This window comes from Zeus faber (genome assembly GCF_960531495.2).
Source record: "Zeus faber genome assembly, chromosome: 19".
Taxonomy (NCBI): Eukaryota; Metazoa; Chordata; class Actinopteri; order Zeiformes; family Zeidae; genus Zeus; species Zeus faber.
The window spans coordinates 4,543,912-4,559,688 of NC_137206.1; the positions used below are offsets into that span (position 1 = coordinate 4,543,912).

At 47.0% G+C, this 15,777-nt stretch overlaps 2 protein-coding genes across 2 annotated transcripts in view; one reads left to right on the forward strand and one right to left on the reverse strand.

Moving 5' to 3' along the window:
* The first annotated feature begins 952 nt into the window (after positions 1-952).
* On the forward strand, positions 953-10,006 carry pcolce2b (procollagen C-endopeptidase enhancer 2b). The gene is made up of 9 exons (XM_080020564.1): positions 953-1,104; positions 1,270-1,378; positions 2,255-2,510; positions 4,947-5,071; positions 5,840-5,976; positions 6,489-6,652; positions 7,571-7,654; positions 8,454-8,621; positions 9,041-10,006. The coding sequence occupies exons 1-9, from the start codon at positions 1,031-1,033 to the stop codon at positions 9,169-9,171; spliced, it is 1,248 nt and encodes a 415-aa protein (XP_079876690.1). The 5' UTR covers positions 953-1,030; the 3' UTR covers positions 9,172-10,006.
* Positions 10,007-10,366: 360 nt separating this feature from the next.
* The window catches only part of trpc1 (transient receptor potential cation channel, subfamily C, member 1), a gene marked incomplete at its 5' end in the record, with an annotated part of 14,745 nt that continues 9,334 nt past the window's right edge, over positions 10,367-15,777 (reverse strand). The window contains 4 exons of the mRNA XM_080020617.1: positions 10,367-10,696; positions 11,778-11,972; positions 13,438-13,639; positions 15,004-15,188. Coding sequence (XP_079876743.1) covers positions 10,469-10,696; positions 11,778-11,972; positions 13,438-13,639; positions 15,004-15,188 — 810 coding nt within the window. The 3' untranslated portion in view covers positions 10,367-10,468. The remainder of the gene's footprint in view (positions 10,697-11,777; positions 11,973-13,437; positions 13,640-15,003; positions 15,189-15,777) is intronic.

The window sequence follows — 15,777 nt, forward strand, 5'->3', positions numbered from 1 at the left end:
TCAAAGTCTCGATTACGATTTTAATCTTCTCCTTGGCAACTTGAGATAAAAATCTTAAACAAAAATGGGAATTATTAACACTATTAGACTGGTGGTGCTTGTAGAAGGACGCACGGACTTCATGGTGTCCATACCTACACCTCATGTTTTCAACCAGTAGGTGGCGCCATGCCCCTCTCCTCCTCCTCCTCCTCCCCGGTCAAACATCTTCACCCTCCTGATCTTATTTTAGAACTTCAATGGGTTTCTCACGTGGCAGTGGTTTCTTTCACGTGGCCCTAATCCTCTCCCGGTCCATACAAACTCCTGTAATATACTCCATCCTGTACAGCTCCCAAGTCATGTTCCCCCCTGAAGACCAGACCTGGTCCCTCCTCCTGCACAACAAGCCATGCATTCATCTGCTGCAGAACCAGACCCCTGCAGAAGCAGATTCCTGCAGAACTAGACCCTCGCAGAACCAGACGCCCGAATAACTAGACCCCTGCAGAACCAGACCTAGACCAGCCCTTACTAGACCCCCGCAGAGCCCGACTCCTGAAGAACTAGACCCCTGCAGAGCCAGACCCCTGCAAGACCAGACTCCCCCAGCGCTAGACCCCTGGAGAAATAGACCCCTGAATAACTAGATCCCTGCAGAACCAGGCCTCTGCAGAGCCAGACCCCTAAAGAGATAGATCCCTGCAGAACCACACCGCTGCGAAACCAGACCCCTACAGAGCCAGGCTTCGCTGCAGATTCATACTCGAGCTGCAGAAGCAAACACCTGCAGACCAGACCACGCCGCAGGTCCAGACCCCCGTGCAGACTAGACCCCACTGCTGGTACAGACCCCCGCTGCAGATCTAGACCACTGTGGATGCAGAGCCCACTGCAGAGCCAGGCTCCCGCCACAGACCCAGACCCCTGCTGGAGAACTAGAGCCCTGCAGAGCCTCCTGCGGGACGGTGCTTTTCCTCCAGGCTCCGGGACCTGCTGCTACTTCTCCTTCAAGGATCCAGGATCTTCAGGCCACGGGTCCCGGGACACCATGTGGACCACATGCGGAGTTCTGTGCGCCTGCAGCGCGTTGTTCCTCACCGTGTGCGCGCAGTCCGAGCGGCGGTAAAAAACTTTTTACTCTCAGAGCTGATTTAGTATTTCTGCTGGAAGACCCCGTTCACACCCGGTGTGTCCTGAACTAACGGCCCGCGTTCCGGAGGAAGGTCCGACCTCCACTCCATCAATTTATATTCAAGCATTTAAATAAAAACTCCTTTCCTCCCCCAGAGCCTCGTTCACATGCGGAGGGAACATCACGGGGGAGTCCGGGCTGATCGGGAGCCAGGGCTACCCGGGGGTCTATCCCCCCAACACCAAGTGCGTCTGGAGGATCACGGTGAGCAGGACTTTGTGGAACACGGATCATATTCCGGCCCTGGTGGCGGGTCGCCTGCTTCGGTCGTTGGAACTCTATCAATAAATACAGTTTGCGTCGTTTTGAAATTAAAATCGTTTCAGCAAACTCCCTGAGAAGAAAATGTGAAAGATGAAGCTAAAATTAGAATTCGATTAGAATTAGAATTTCATTAGAATTAGATCAGAATTACATTAGAATTACATTGGAGTTACATGAGAAATAGAATCAAATTAGAATTAGAATAAAATTAGAATCCATGCAACACACAACTGTTACTCATTCAGCTGTAGAGACACTGTACAGTACACAGTACAGACATAGTAATGTACAGTACACAGTACACACATAGGAATGTACAGTACATAGTACACTCTGTACACAGTACACACAAAGTAATGTTCTGTACACAGTACACACAGTACACTAAATTATGTGGTATACAGTTAACACACATTAAAGTACAGCTAATACATAGTACTGTAGGTGGTTTTCTGCCTCTATCTCTAAATACCTCCATGACACCCTCATAAATCACCCCCCCCCCACCCAGGTCCCTGAGGGCCGGGTGGTCGTCCTGAAAATATGCAATAATGTACAGTACTTACATAGTAATTTACAGTAAATACTCAGTAATATACAGTAAGTACACAGTAATATATATTAAATACTCTGTAATACTCGGTAATACTCAGTGCCCCAGGTCCCTGAGGGCCGGGTGGTCGTCCTGAAAATATGCAACAATGTACAGCACTTACATGGTAATTTACAGTTAATACTTAGTAATATACAGTGACTACAGTAATATATATTAAATACTCTGTAATACTCAGTTATACTCAGTGCCCCACCCCCCAGGTCCCTGAGGGCCGGGTGGTCGTCCTCTCCTTCCGCTTCATCGACCTGGAGAGCGACAACCTCTGTCGCTATGACTACGTTGATGTCTACAGCGGCCATGGCACCAGCCAGCGGCTGGGTCGCTTCTGCGGGACCTTCCGGCCCGGCGCACTGGTTGCCACGGGCAACAAGATGTTGTTGCAGATGGTGTCTGATGCCAACACGGCGGGCAGCGGCTTCTTGGCCGTCTACTCCGCCGCCCTCCCCCACGAGAGAGGTAATCGATACACCTGATCGGTCATCCTATCAGCACATCGCTATAATCAACTTAATATCCATATTTTATCACATGGCTCGGTGAAATACTGGATTCTGATTGGTCAATAGCGGCAATCAGAGGTCAGTTATTTCTGAATAACCATGACTGATCTGTTGATAATGACTTCACTTAACTGGTTTCACGTCCCTCATATCACCGCTACATGCTAATGCTAACACTGACCACTGGCGACATCTGGTGGCGCCACATAGAAACTACAATGTGTATTATTTTATTTATTAAGAAACATGTAATCTGGATCATGAATAATGTGTAGATAGATAGAGAGACGGACAGACAGACAGATAGACAGACAGATAGATAGATAGATAGATAGATAGATAGATAGATAGATAGATAGATAGATAGATAGATAGATAGATAGATAGATAGATAGATAGATAGATAGATAGACTGACAAACAGACCGACAGACAGACAGATAGATAGAAAGATAGACCGACAGACAGACGGATAGACAGACAGATAGATAGATAGATAGATAGATAGATAGATAGATAGATAGATAGATAGATAGATAGATATACGGACAGACAGGCAGACAGACAGACAGATAGATAGATGACAGACAGACAGACAGATAGATAGATAGAACAGCAGCAACATCGGAACCTTCATTGCAGGACAATGTGGAATTTCTCAGAGCTCGATGGTAAACAGAGCCCCCCCACCACACACACACACACACACACACACACACACACACAGAAACACACACACACACACACACACAGAAACACACACACACACACACAGAAACACACACACGCAGACTTCACACAGAGCAACAGCTCTGCACGTTGGAGAGAGGCTTCAATCTGGAGCATTGATCAGGAGGACCTGGAGCACTGATCAGGAGGACCTGGAGCACTGATCAGGAGGACCTGGAGCACTGATCAGGAGGACCTGGAGCACTGATCAGGAGGACCTGGAGAACTGATCAGGAGGACCTGGAGCACTGATCAGGAGGACCTGGAGCACTGATCAGGAGGACTCGGGCCTCTGCTCTGGAACCCTGAGGAGCCTCTTAAAGCAGAACTGACTCAGTGTATAATCACAGACGCTGAGGGTCTAAGAGCCGCAATTAAACGGGAAAAGAGTTGAATTCCACGATGATGTCAGACGTCTCACAGCAGGGGAGATAAGAGGTGCTTCATGGAGGAACTGATGCTGTGGTTGGAGGAATGTTCCAGGGTTGGACCTTCTTAATCCCTCGAGGGGAAATGACTTCTCCCAAATGACGACTGCTCCCCCTGACTCAGCAGACAAAGCAGGTAGTGACTGAAATGACTCCATTTTAATGATGATTACCAAACCATTCTTGGATTTTAACCTCTTTGAAGAAAATGTTGTTAAGGGAGATAGTTTGCCCCAAAATGTTATTTTTTCACGTTCATACCTCGTGTACCCGGGTGGCACGTGCCACCCCGAGCCATCTTCAGGGTCTGTTCTACAGCGTCAGGCCACCGGGGCCTCTCCGCCTGGTCTCCCCCCTTCTCCCGTCTGGTCTCCTGCCTGGTCTCCCCCCTTCTCCAGCCTGGTCCCCCCCCTTGAGCTTTTCAATTTATTTTGGGACCGTTGGCTTTTGAAAGCTGACTCAAACCTTCCACCTGAAGGTTTCCTCCAACGGTTCATCTCTCTGAGTCACCGGGTCTTCGCTGCTGCTGCGGTGGCGTCTTCCAGTCATCTGCTCAAAGGAACCTCAGAAGTGAAGTAAAACTCTTGCCAGGTTAGAGCTTCTGTGGGTTGACATCATCCTGAGTGAACCTCCCCGCACCACCGTCCTGCAGGAGCTTTTCAACATGTCCTCAAGGGGTCAGTGGTTCAACTCAATGAGCCACTGAGTCTCACCAGGGTCATCCTGGTAACAGCAGCGATTAATTGTTGCGTCATAATCCATCGGACCACAGAGTCCTGGAGTTAAGTCTCGACCTCGTCCATCTGCAGGCTGACTGAGAGAGAAGAGCTGCTGGGCTGGAACCTAGAACCTGCAGATGTCAGAGGGGGTTCTGCGCTGTTCCAGATGAGCTTTCAGCTCCATGAAGCCTCCATGAATCCTCTGAGGTTCCTTCAGTGCGTCGTGACAACAGAGAAGCGGCCATGGGCCTCAACATAAAAGCCCTTTCCCGCTGATTACTCAACAACCACTATAAGCTGTTGCAGAAGCAAATCCTACGCCCATGGCTGTCCCAACAGAACGTTCTCATTAATCAGAAATAACTACTGGTCGGTGCTACTGACCAATCAGAATCCTTTATTCCACAGAGTCGTGAAATATAATACAATACGTCACTTGGGAGTTGAAGTGAAGTAGAGAGCTCTGGGCATCATGTCTTGAGATACTGCTGTTCAGCCTTACCATTGTACTTCCCAGGGGAGCAGTACTGCGGAGGGCGTCTGGACAAACCCTCTGGATCGTTTAAAACCCCCAACTGGCCCGACAAGGACTACCCGGCGGGGGTCACCTGCTCCTGGCACATCGTGGCCCCCAGGAACCAGGTAACACGCTCACACGCTCACTTCCAGTAAACCAAAGTCTCTTTTCAGTTTGTCATCCCAAATGTCCCTCAACATCGCAACGTCACACAGGGATACCAGCGAGGTTTGGGATCCTGGATTCTAATTGGTCAGTCCATCACTGATCTGTTAATAACGACGGCCGTGGTTAATAATAACAAACCGCTTCTCCAGCTCCCACCTCCCTCACTCCACCTACATGCTCAGTGCTAACAGTAGCTTGGGAACTAGTGGAACCCACATAAAACTAGCCGTGCTAGTTATAAACTAGGTATACTAGTCATAAAACTCATGCTGTCATCACTTTACAGTATTAGAAGAAAGGTTTTTAAGACCTCAGAAACTCTGCTGAATACTAATACAAATATTAATACTCATACTAATATTTATACAGATTCTAATATAAAATACTCGTTGTGGAAGTTCCGCTGCCACACGCCACCCCAGTGGTGTTTTCAGGGTCCTCCGACACAGAGACACGGGCAGTGATGCTACAAACACCAGTTTATTGTAGAGAAGGGACGGATGGAACAAGCCGGGAGCAGCTGGACACATGTCATGACAGGGCTCTCCCTGTGTGTGTGTGGGGGGGGTGGGGTGGCTTTACCTGGTGCCCCCTTGATTGCTCTGACCAGCAACGGGCGTACAGCCACCCCGATCCCGGGCCCAATTACCAAGACCCAAGACAGGTGTGGCTGCTTAAACCACACCGCCTCCACACCACAATTTGTAAATCGGTGTCTCCGTCAGATCGTCGAGGTGAAGTTCGAGAAGTTCGACGTGGAGAGAGACAACTACTGTCGCTACGACCACGTGTCTGTCTTCAATGGAGCCGAGATCAACGACGCCAAGAGGATCGGGAAGTTCTGCGGAGACAGTCCCCCAGCGTGAGTACTGCACACAGTGCATACTAGTACTGCACAATGTGTACTGGTACTGCACAATGTGTACTAGTACAGCACACAGTGTGTACTAGTACTGCACAGTGTATACTATTACTGCACACAGTGTACTAGTACTGCACACAGCTTACTAGTACTGCACAATGTGTACTAGTACTGCACACAGTGTGTACTAGTACTGCACAGTGTATACTAGTACTGCACACAGTGTGTACTAGTACTGCACACAGTGTACTAGTACTGCATTAGACTGTGTGCAGTACTGGTACTGTGGGAGTACTGCACACAGTATGTACTACACATACAGTGTACTGTACACCAGTAGAATATACATTACTGATAATGTCTCTCTTCCTGTGTGCCTCTGTATGTCTCTCTCTCTACCTGTTTCTCTCTCGTCTTGTCTCTCTATTTCTGTCTCTCTCTCTCTGTCTCTCTCTATTCCTGTCTGTCTCTCCACCTGTCTGTCTCTCCACCCGTCTGTCTGCCTCCTCCAGCCCAGTGCTTTCAGACGGAAACCAGCTCCTGATCCAGTTCCTGTCGGATCTCAGTCTAACGGCCGACGGCTTCATCGCTCACTACAAGTTCAGACCCAAGAAGTTTTCTACAACCACCGTGCCTCCACCCACCCCCACCCAGCCCGCCACCACCCGACCCATACGTAGGTAGACACACCCACCACCATCACCAGACTCATACGTAGGTAGACACACGCACCACCACCATCTGCCCCATATGTAGGTAGACACGCTCACCGCCACCACCCAACCCATACACAGGCAGACACACCCACACCCACACCCACCATCCTACCCATACGTAGCTGGACACACCCACCGCCACCACCCGACCAAAACGTAGGTAGACACACTCACCACCACCCGACCCAAACGTAGGTAGACACACCCACTGCCACCATCCGCCCCATACGGAGGTAGACACACCCACCACCACCACCTAGGGGTCTTCTCAGAGCGATACCTTTAGTTCTGATGATTTGTTCATTTAATGCAGAAAATGTGAAACAATTGAGCAACATTTCCAGTTCTCCCAAATTTGCAGAGATTGGTTGAAGAATTATTGATTATTGATTATTGGTTATTGGTTATTGATTATTGATTATTGGTTATTGGTTATTGGTTATTGGATGGTGGAGCTTCCTGAGAAAACCCTGAAATGGTTTCATTTGCACCGCTCCGTGGCTTGGTGCAGGGTCATAAGAGGATGTGAATGAATGAATGTGTTGAAAACATGAGGCTGCAAAGCCTCCACAGAGAGAGAAGAAGAAGCAGGAACATCAGGACCTCTGGTGACATCACTTCCTGCTCACTACGCCCCACCCTTCTTCCCAGAGAGGAAGGAGCCCTGCTCTGTTCTGTTCTGTTGTTCTCAACGTTTGGTTCGTGTGTTTTCCCCAACAGTCACCGATGATGTTTGGCAGCCATCTTGGATGTCTTAACACTTCCTCCCTGTGTGGAAATGCGTAGCTTCAGTCTGGAGCTTATATAATACCTGTCTGTCTCTCTGCCCCTCTGCCTCTCTCCCTGCCTGTCTGTCTCTCTGCCTGTCTGTCTCTCAGCCCTGAAGTACTCCGTAGCGCTCTGCCAGCAGAAGTGTAAGCGAATGGGAACACTGGAAACCAGTTACTGCTCCAGTAACTTTGGTGAGAAATTACTGAAACGGACGTCGAAGCAACACAGTTGAACTTGTTTACCTTGTTTACCTCATTGCACCACCGGGTTTGTTTCACCCTCTGACACGCACGTGCAAGCTGATCTGACAGGCTGAGCACATCTGGTGCCTACACCTGGTACCTACACCTGGTACCTACATCTGGTACCTACATCTGGTACCTACACCTGGTACCTACACCTGGTACCTACATCTGGAAACTACATCTGGTACCTTCATCTGCAGCAGGGGGTGCCTCCCAAAGAACGTGACCTTTAAGGTTTAAATTTGATCCGGCAAAATTTATTATTTTCGGACACCGGACCGGGTTTTACGACCGTGGTGTAAAAGTGTAATTGCACTCCGGTACAGTAGGGGCGCCAAATACCAAATCCCAAAAGTGACATAGTGCTGCTTTAATTGATACACTTTAATTCTATATCATTGTTCAGCGTATCATCATGTTGTCATATCGTCACGACAATGGATGTGAAGACACGACTTCATCTCTGATCTGTCTGTCTGTCTGTCCTTCCCTGTCTGTCTCTCCCCCTGTCTGTCTGTCTGTCTGTCTCTCTGCCTGTATTAGAAAGAGCAGTTCAGCTCTGATCTCAGACTCAGTTCAGTGTTACCAATCTCTGGAACAGGGTTTTGGAATACACAAGCACAAATGGTGACACATCCATTCATTATGGTCTGTCTGTGTGTGTGTGTGTGTGTGTGTGTGTGTGTGTGTGTGTGTGTGTGTGTGTGTGTGTGTGTGTGTGTGTGTGTGTGTGGGTGCGTGGCAGTCATCACGGGCACGGTCATCACCACGGTAACCAGGGGCGGCAGCCTGTTGGCCACCGTTTCCATCCTGAACGTGTACAAGGAGGGGAACCTGGCGATCCAGCAGGCCGGCAAGACCATGAGCACCAAGATCAGCGTGCTGTGCAGGAAGTGTCCTCTGGTGCGACGAGGTGAGTCCACAAAACACCCAAACAACAATAACAATAATTATTATTATTGTTATTATTGAGTTGATGTATTTCCTGTTTTCAAAGCATGCCTTATACACCGTGAATCGTATATTCTATGCTGGGAAAAACAGAATTATTTCCCTCTGATGATTAACAAAATGGTAGTTTATCTTAAAATGTATTTTTTTAAGTCACCGGTCGTGTGTTTGGTGAATTCCACGGCAACGAGTTCCCTCCCATCTGAGCGGTTGGAGCGCCCCCGAGGTGTGACCCGAGGTGCAGAGCTCGGAACATGTTTGTATGCGTTCCTGCATATAAACATGGGACCCCCCCGCCGTGGCGCTGACTGATCCCCGGCCTCCTGAATGTCTCTGCCGACCTGCCACTGCATTCAGGCTCTGTGTGTGTGACCTCACCAGGCTTGAACTACATCTTCATGGGCCAGGTGGAGGAGGACGGCCACGGGAAGATCGCCCCGCACCACTTCGTCATGGCCTTCAAGACCAAGAACCAGAAGGTCCTCAACGTGCTCAAGAACAAACGCTGCTGAGGACGAGGAGCCTCCAACATCTCCAGGAACCCCCCTCCCACAGGATTTGGGCGGAGCCGCTTGAGCGGCACTCCGAGGTTTCCCCCCTATGGGGAGTTTTTGGAGAAGCGGTGGGGTTTCGGGAATAAGATCCCGGGGAAGATCTCCCACGAGCTCCGCGACCTCCTGGTGCTCGGGGCATCGTGGACTCTCAGCTCTGTGGTTGTTCCTGTCTCTTTGGGTCGGTGTTCGGAGGGTGTCCGACCGGGTGGAGTTTCCTGGACGATGCTTTTTTTTACTTTTCCAGAGGCGTCCAACTTAAATAGCACTGTTGCTGAACAGGGAGAAAAGCCCCCTAGTGGCTCTAGTATCATTCATATAATATTCAAAATGAGCATTCCGTTTATACTGTATTTATTAGATGTCGCTCTTATTGTCCGCGTGCAAACTTCCCACCTGCTTCCTGTTTTGCAGCACCGCAGTTGTAATGTATCAAGTCATCGAAATTAGTTTCTACTTCCTGTCATACTTTCTACTTCCTTAGAAACAGAACAAACCCTCTTTCCACCTGCTTCACAGAGTAAATCTGACTGAATGTTTGAAAAAAGTGCCTTTAATATCCCGTGATGAATCTGAACGTGGTCTGGGGATCATCGTATGTGGTAATAAGTGCAATAGTTAGATGGACGCCAAGCCCCGAGAGGCCTTTGTCATTTTCTCTACTCATTTTCCTCTGTTTTTTAAAGTTAAATAAGATTAAATAAAAAAAATTGTATTTTCATACGAGAATTTTTTTTAATTTTTATTATTTATAATTCTATTGTTTTCTGCCTGAATAAAGTCCCGGATAACCGTGTTTTTTCTTGCATTGGTTTGACTTTAATATGAGTTGCATAAAGGACGGTTCCTTCCCAGAGTCCACCAGGGGAAGCAGATCGCTGCTTCCTGCTTTAAAGAACCTTCTGCTTCAAGTAGAAACTATACAAACACCGAAATAACTGCAGAGGAACTCAAAGCTTTTTTTGGCTGAATAGGTAGATTTCCTTACAAAACCGGTTAAATAGCAGAAGAACGCATGTCTGAGTCTGGGGCTTTGGTGCACAATACACACACACACACACACACACACACACACACACACACACACACACACACAAACACATACATATACTGTATATGAGTTGTATATATCTTCTAGGGTTTAAAGATGGCCTTTGTGACGGCAGAGTTGTCAGCATGCGTCCCGGCCGGAGGAGAAAGCTGGCGGAGGGTCTGGGAGGGCGGTGAGGGAGGTGGGGAAGGGGGCGGGGCGTAGCGCTCAGCTCCGGGGGTAGAACATGGCGTACTTGGAGGTCCTGAAGCCCAGCAGGTCCCTCATCTCGTTGCGGAACTTGGACAGGTCCTGGCGCAGGTCGTTGAGGTTCTCCACGGTGGCCTGGTCGGTGCTCTGCAGCTTCTGGCGCGTGGACGTCAGGTAGCGGTGCACCAGGCAGCACATGATCTTCTGGTAGTTCTCGTCGCGCTTCTGCTTCAGGTTCCTCCACTCCTGGTGGGGGCAGGAGACACCGAGCGGGTTAGGTCGGAGCTGCTCTCAGGACAAGATCCTTCATCGTCTCTTTGGGGAAATCAATGTTTAGCAGCAGCAAACGTAGAAGATCCAGGTACAAGTTATATCACACATACCAACCAACATGCAGGCAGGTCAAAGACATGTTTCAACTCAGACTTGAACCCTTTTACTGCCAAAGGTTAGGGTTGACTTTATAGGGTGTAACCAAGGTGACCAGGGTCAGGGTTAACTAACTAGGGCCTATCAAGGGTCAGGGTTAACTAACTAGGGCCTAACCAGGGTAGGGGTTAACTAACTAGGGCCTAACAAGGGCCAGGGTTAACTAACTAGGGCCTAACAAGGGTCAGGGTTAACTAACTAGGGTATAACCAGGGTCATGGTGAACTAACTAGGGTCTAACCAGGATAGGGGTTAACTAACTAACTAGGGCCTAACAAGGGGCATGGTTATCTAACTAGGGCCTATCAAGGGTCAGGGTTAACTAACTAGGGCCTTACCAGGGTAGGGGTTAGCTAACTAGGGCCTAACAAGGGTCAGGGTTAACTAACTAGGGCCTATCAAGGGTCAGGGTTAACTAACTATGGCCTTACCAGGGTCAGGGTTAACTAACTAGGGCCTAACAAGGGTCAGGGTTAACTAACTAGGGCCTATCAAGGGTCAGGGTTAACTCACTAGGGCCTTACCAGGGTCAGGGTTAACTAACTAGGGCCTAACCAGGGTCATGGTTAACTAACTAGGGCCTTACCAGGGTCAGGGTTAACCAACTAGGGCCTAACCAGGGTCATGGTTAACTAACTGGGGTCTAACCAGGGTAGGGGTTAACTAACTAGGGCCTAACAAGGGTCAGGGTTAACTAACTAGGGCCTTACAAGGGTCAGGGTTAACTAACTAGGGCCTAACCAGGGTTGGTGCCATGTTTCCTTCTGAGTGAAGGTGTTTTTATGCTCCACAAAGATATCGGTTTGACTCCCTCCAGTCGCTGTCACTCACCCTGAGAGCTCAGACTCCCCTTGAGCACCCCCCCCCCCCCCCCACACACACCCCCATCCCCCCTCACCTTGAGGCTGTTCTGCCTCTTGACACGCCCCTTGGAGGTGTGTGAGCAGACCCACTTGGAGGCGCTGGTGAGCAGGTAGCACAGCGTCTTGGGGGAGGGCAGGATGTTGAAGGGCGGGGGCAGCGTGCACTTGTCGTCAAAGTAACTCAACCACAGCTTCGCCCGAGCAAACTTCCACTCCTTATCCTCATGGTTCTGTAAAATACAATAAGAATGATAAAATAATAAGAAAAAAATATAATTAGAATAATAATATAATGAAAATAACTATAATTACAATAATAATTTAATTACAATAATAATATAATGACAATAAAAATATCAGCATTTTAGTTCCACAATGTGATCATATGATCCATGATCTAAATATACATGTATGTTAATGTCTGTACAGTATGCAGCAGTATATAAAATGTCTCACAGGAAATAATAATAATAATAATAGTAATAATAAAAAATAAAAAAATAAATAAAATAAAAATAAATAAATAAATCATAATAATACAACAACAACAATAACAATAACAATAACAATAGCAATACCAATAACAATAACAATAATAAAATAAAATAAAATAAAATAAAATAAAATAAAATAAAATAAAATAAAATAAAATAAAATAAAATAAAATAAAATAAAATAGAAATAAATCATAACAAATAATAATATAAAAAATAAAATAATAATAAATATAATAATAGCAATAAAGGCAGCAGTACACAGGGTAAACGTAGTGTTGGTTCAGGTTGTCTGTCTATGTGTTGCAAGTGGCCGGATGCAAAAGAGTACTGAGAGAGGAAGCTTGGACTTATATAACTGTGGGAATGATATCACAAAGCGACCCGCTCCTCAAACTAATCAAATGGCCTCATTAGAGGAACGAGGGCAACACGGAGGAACGGGTCACGGCGATAGGGGTGTGGCGTTCCTCATTTCTCATCAGCTTCTATACATTTCATCCTGTTATTGTAATAAACACTGACCGACAAAAAAAAACAACACAAAAAACGACTGCGCTGCTTGAAGAATTTCTACTTTCTACTTTCTACTTTCTACTTTATAAAGCATAGATATGCACCGATCAGCCACAACATTAAACCAGTGACAGGTGAAGTGAATGATTGATAATCTGGTTCCAATGGCACCTGTCAAGGGGTGGGATATATTATTATTATATATATACTGTTATACAGTATAATAATATATATAAATTGTTATATATTATTATCATATATATATATACACTATCATATATTATTTCAAAATACTGTATACTGTTAGATATTATATATATATATACTGTCAGATATTATATAAATATATATATTATATATAAAGTATTATATATTATTATTATATATGTTCTGTTATACATTATTATTATATGTATAGTGTTATATATATAGTGATATATATTATTAATTAATATATTTGGTGTTATATTTTATTATTATATGAGGCAGCAAGTGAAGTGTCAGTTGTTGAAGTTGATGTTGAAGCAGCGTCAGGATCTGAGCCACTTTGACAAGGAGCACATTGTGATGCTTGACGACTGGGCAAGAGCATCTCCACAACCACAGCTCTTGTGGGCTGTTCCCGGATATATGAAGCACAGATAGATATATAAAAGCTGGACAAGAGATAAGGGCTGTTTCTCACGGCGATCTGGCGGAAGCTCTTGTGCAGCATGGCGACCATCAGCTTGGTGAGGACGATCACCACCACGATGTTGTAGGTTCCTACGATCAGGGCGCCCACGAAGGAACGCAGCTCCTCCGCGTAGTTGATCCGCGTGACGAAGAGCGCCACATGGGCCAGTGAGAAGATGTACCAGAAGAGGGCGTAGCAGGTCCCCATGAAGCTGGAGACGACAGAACACCACACCAAGACAAAGGAATAATGTTCATATCCATAACCTGGGGTTCAGGGTTTTACTTTGCAGTCCAGTAGTTTTATGTTCAAACATCACAAGAGATTTAAGAAGGTGGATTTTCAGGGGAACATCTGGAGAACCACATGATGCTTCCCTGGTGCTTTGGAGAGGCGCTACAAATGAGGAGAAAAACTGAAAAAGGTGCCACGCTTGGACTCCATCCCAGACACAGGCAGCCATGTGCAGTTCTATCAAACAGGAGAGCAGCTGATTCCAATGAACAGCTCCACCCCCGTGGTGCAAGATTCAACTCTTTTTTTTAAATATTCGGTTCTTGATGTTGTCTTCCGACAACAACAACAACCTTGGTTGATTCAGTTGGTGTAACGCATAGTGAGCGAGGGACAAGATCCAGATTCTGAATCTAGATGCAGGCTCCATGAATCTAGATCCAGGCTCCATCAATCCAGATCCAGCCTCAGTGAATCCAGATCCAGCCTCAGTGAATCCAGATCCAGCCTCAGTTAATCCAGATCCAGGCTCCATGAAACCAGATCCAGGCTCCATGAATCCAGATCCAGACTCAGTGAATCTAGATCAAGACTCTGAATCTATATCCAGACTCCACGAATCCAGATCCAGACTCAGTGAATCCAGATCCAGGCTCCATTAATCCAGATCCAGGCTCAGTGAATCCAGATGCAGGCTCCATGAATCCAGATCCAGACTCAGTGAATCCAGATCCAGACTCAGTGAATGTAGATCAAAACTGTGAATCCAGATCCAGGCTCCATGAATCCAGATCCAGGCTCAGTGAATCCAGATGCAGGCTCCATGAATCTAGATCAAGACTCAGTGAATCTATATCAACACTCCGTGAATCCAGATCCAGACTCAGTGAATCCAGATCCAGGCTCCATGAATCCAGATCCAGGCTCAGTGAATCCAGATGCAGGCTCCATGAATCCAGATCCAGACTCAGTGAATCCAGATCCAGACTCAGTGAATGTAGATCATACTGTGTATCTAGATCCAGGCTCCATGAATGCAGATCCAGACTCAGTGAATCCAGATCCAGACTCTGTGAATCCAGATCCAGACTCTGTGAATCCAGATCCAGACTCAGTGAATCCAGATCCACACTCTGTGAATCTAGATTCCGTGCCTGGCTGCACTCCTTAGACTCCAGACTCCGGAGTCATTTAAAGATTTGTTTGCTGCGAATTCATCTTTCACAATGAATGATTGGTTGGTGCGATGGTCTTGCATCACTAGTTGACCGTGGGCCAATCAGTGAAATCAGTGAAATCAGCTGAGCTCCGAGGCGGCGGTCCAAGCGGGCGTGGCGGCACCTGTGGAAGGCGTCGTTGCTCTGCTGCTGGCAGAAGATCCCCTCGCAGTCCTTGGGCGGGTGTTTGTCCGGGTCTTTCTGGTCCTTTCCGTAGAGCTGCGTGAGGCCGATGGTGAAGGAGGACAGAACCAGCAGGAACAGCCCCAGGAACTTCCCAAACTCCTGCAGCATCTGACCCATGGAGATCTGGGGGAGGACAACCAGAACCAGGGTCAGAACCCGAGGATCCTCCCAAACTCCTTTTTGGAAAACTGTCAACACCTGGAAAACTGTATATACAGTCGGACGGTATAGATAACCAGACAGACGGTATATAACCAGATGGACAGTATATACTGTAAACAGACAGACAGTATATAACAAGACAGACGGTATATAACCAGACGGACGGTATATAACCAGACGGACGGTATGTACTGTAACCAGACAGACGGTATATAACCAGATGGACAGTAAATACTGTAAACAGACAGACAGTATATAACAAGACAGACGGTATATAACCAGATGGACAGTATATACTGTAAACAGACAGACAGTATATAACCAGACAGACGGTATATAACCAGATGGACAGTATATACTGTAACCAGACAGACGGTATATAACCAGACAGACGGTATATAACCAGATGGATGTTCATATAACCAGACGGATGGTATATATCCAGTATAACCAGTAAGACAGCTTGCACGTTCTTTTGACCTGGAACCAGTTTCTTTGCTCTCTGAGTTTGGGGGAAACAAGCTTCATCACCCACCGCAGCGTATTAAAC

Bases quoted from the DNA above. Each gene is read 5' to 3' on its own strand.
- pcolce2b (XM_080020564.1), top strand. From the start codon at position 1,031: ATGTGGACCACATGCGGAGTTCTGTGCGCCTGCAGCGCGTTGTTCCTC. The intron at 2,511-4,946 runs GTAATCGATACA...TGTACTTCCCAG, and splicing joins CGCCCTCCCCCACGAGAGAG to GGGAGCAGTACTGCGGAGGG. The intron at 6,653-7,570 runs GTAGGTAGACAC...TCTGTCTCTCAG, and splicing joins CGCCACCACCCGACCCATAC to CCCTGAAGTACTCCGTAGCG.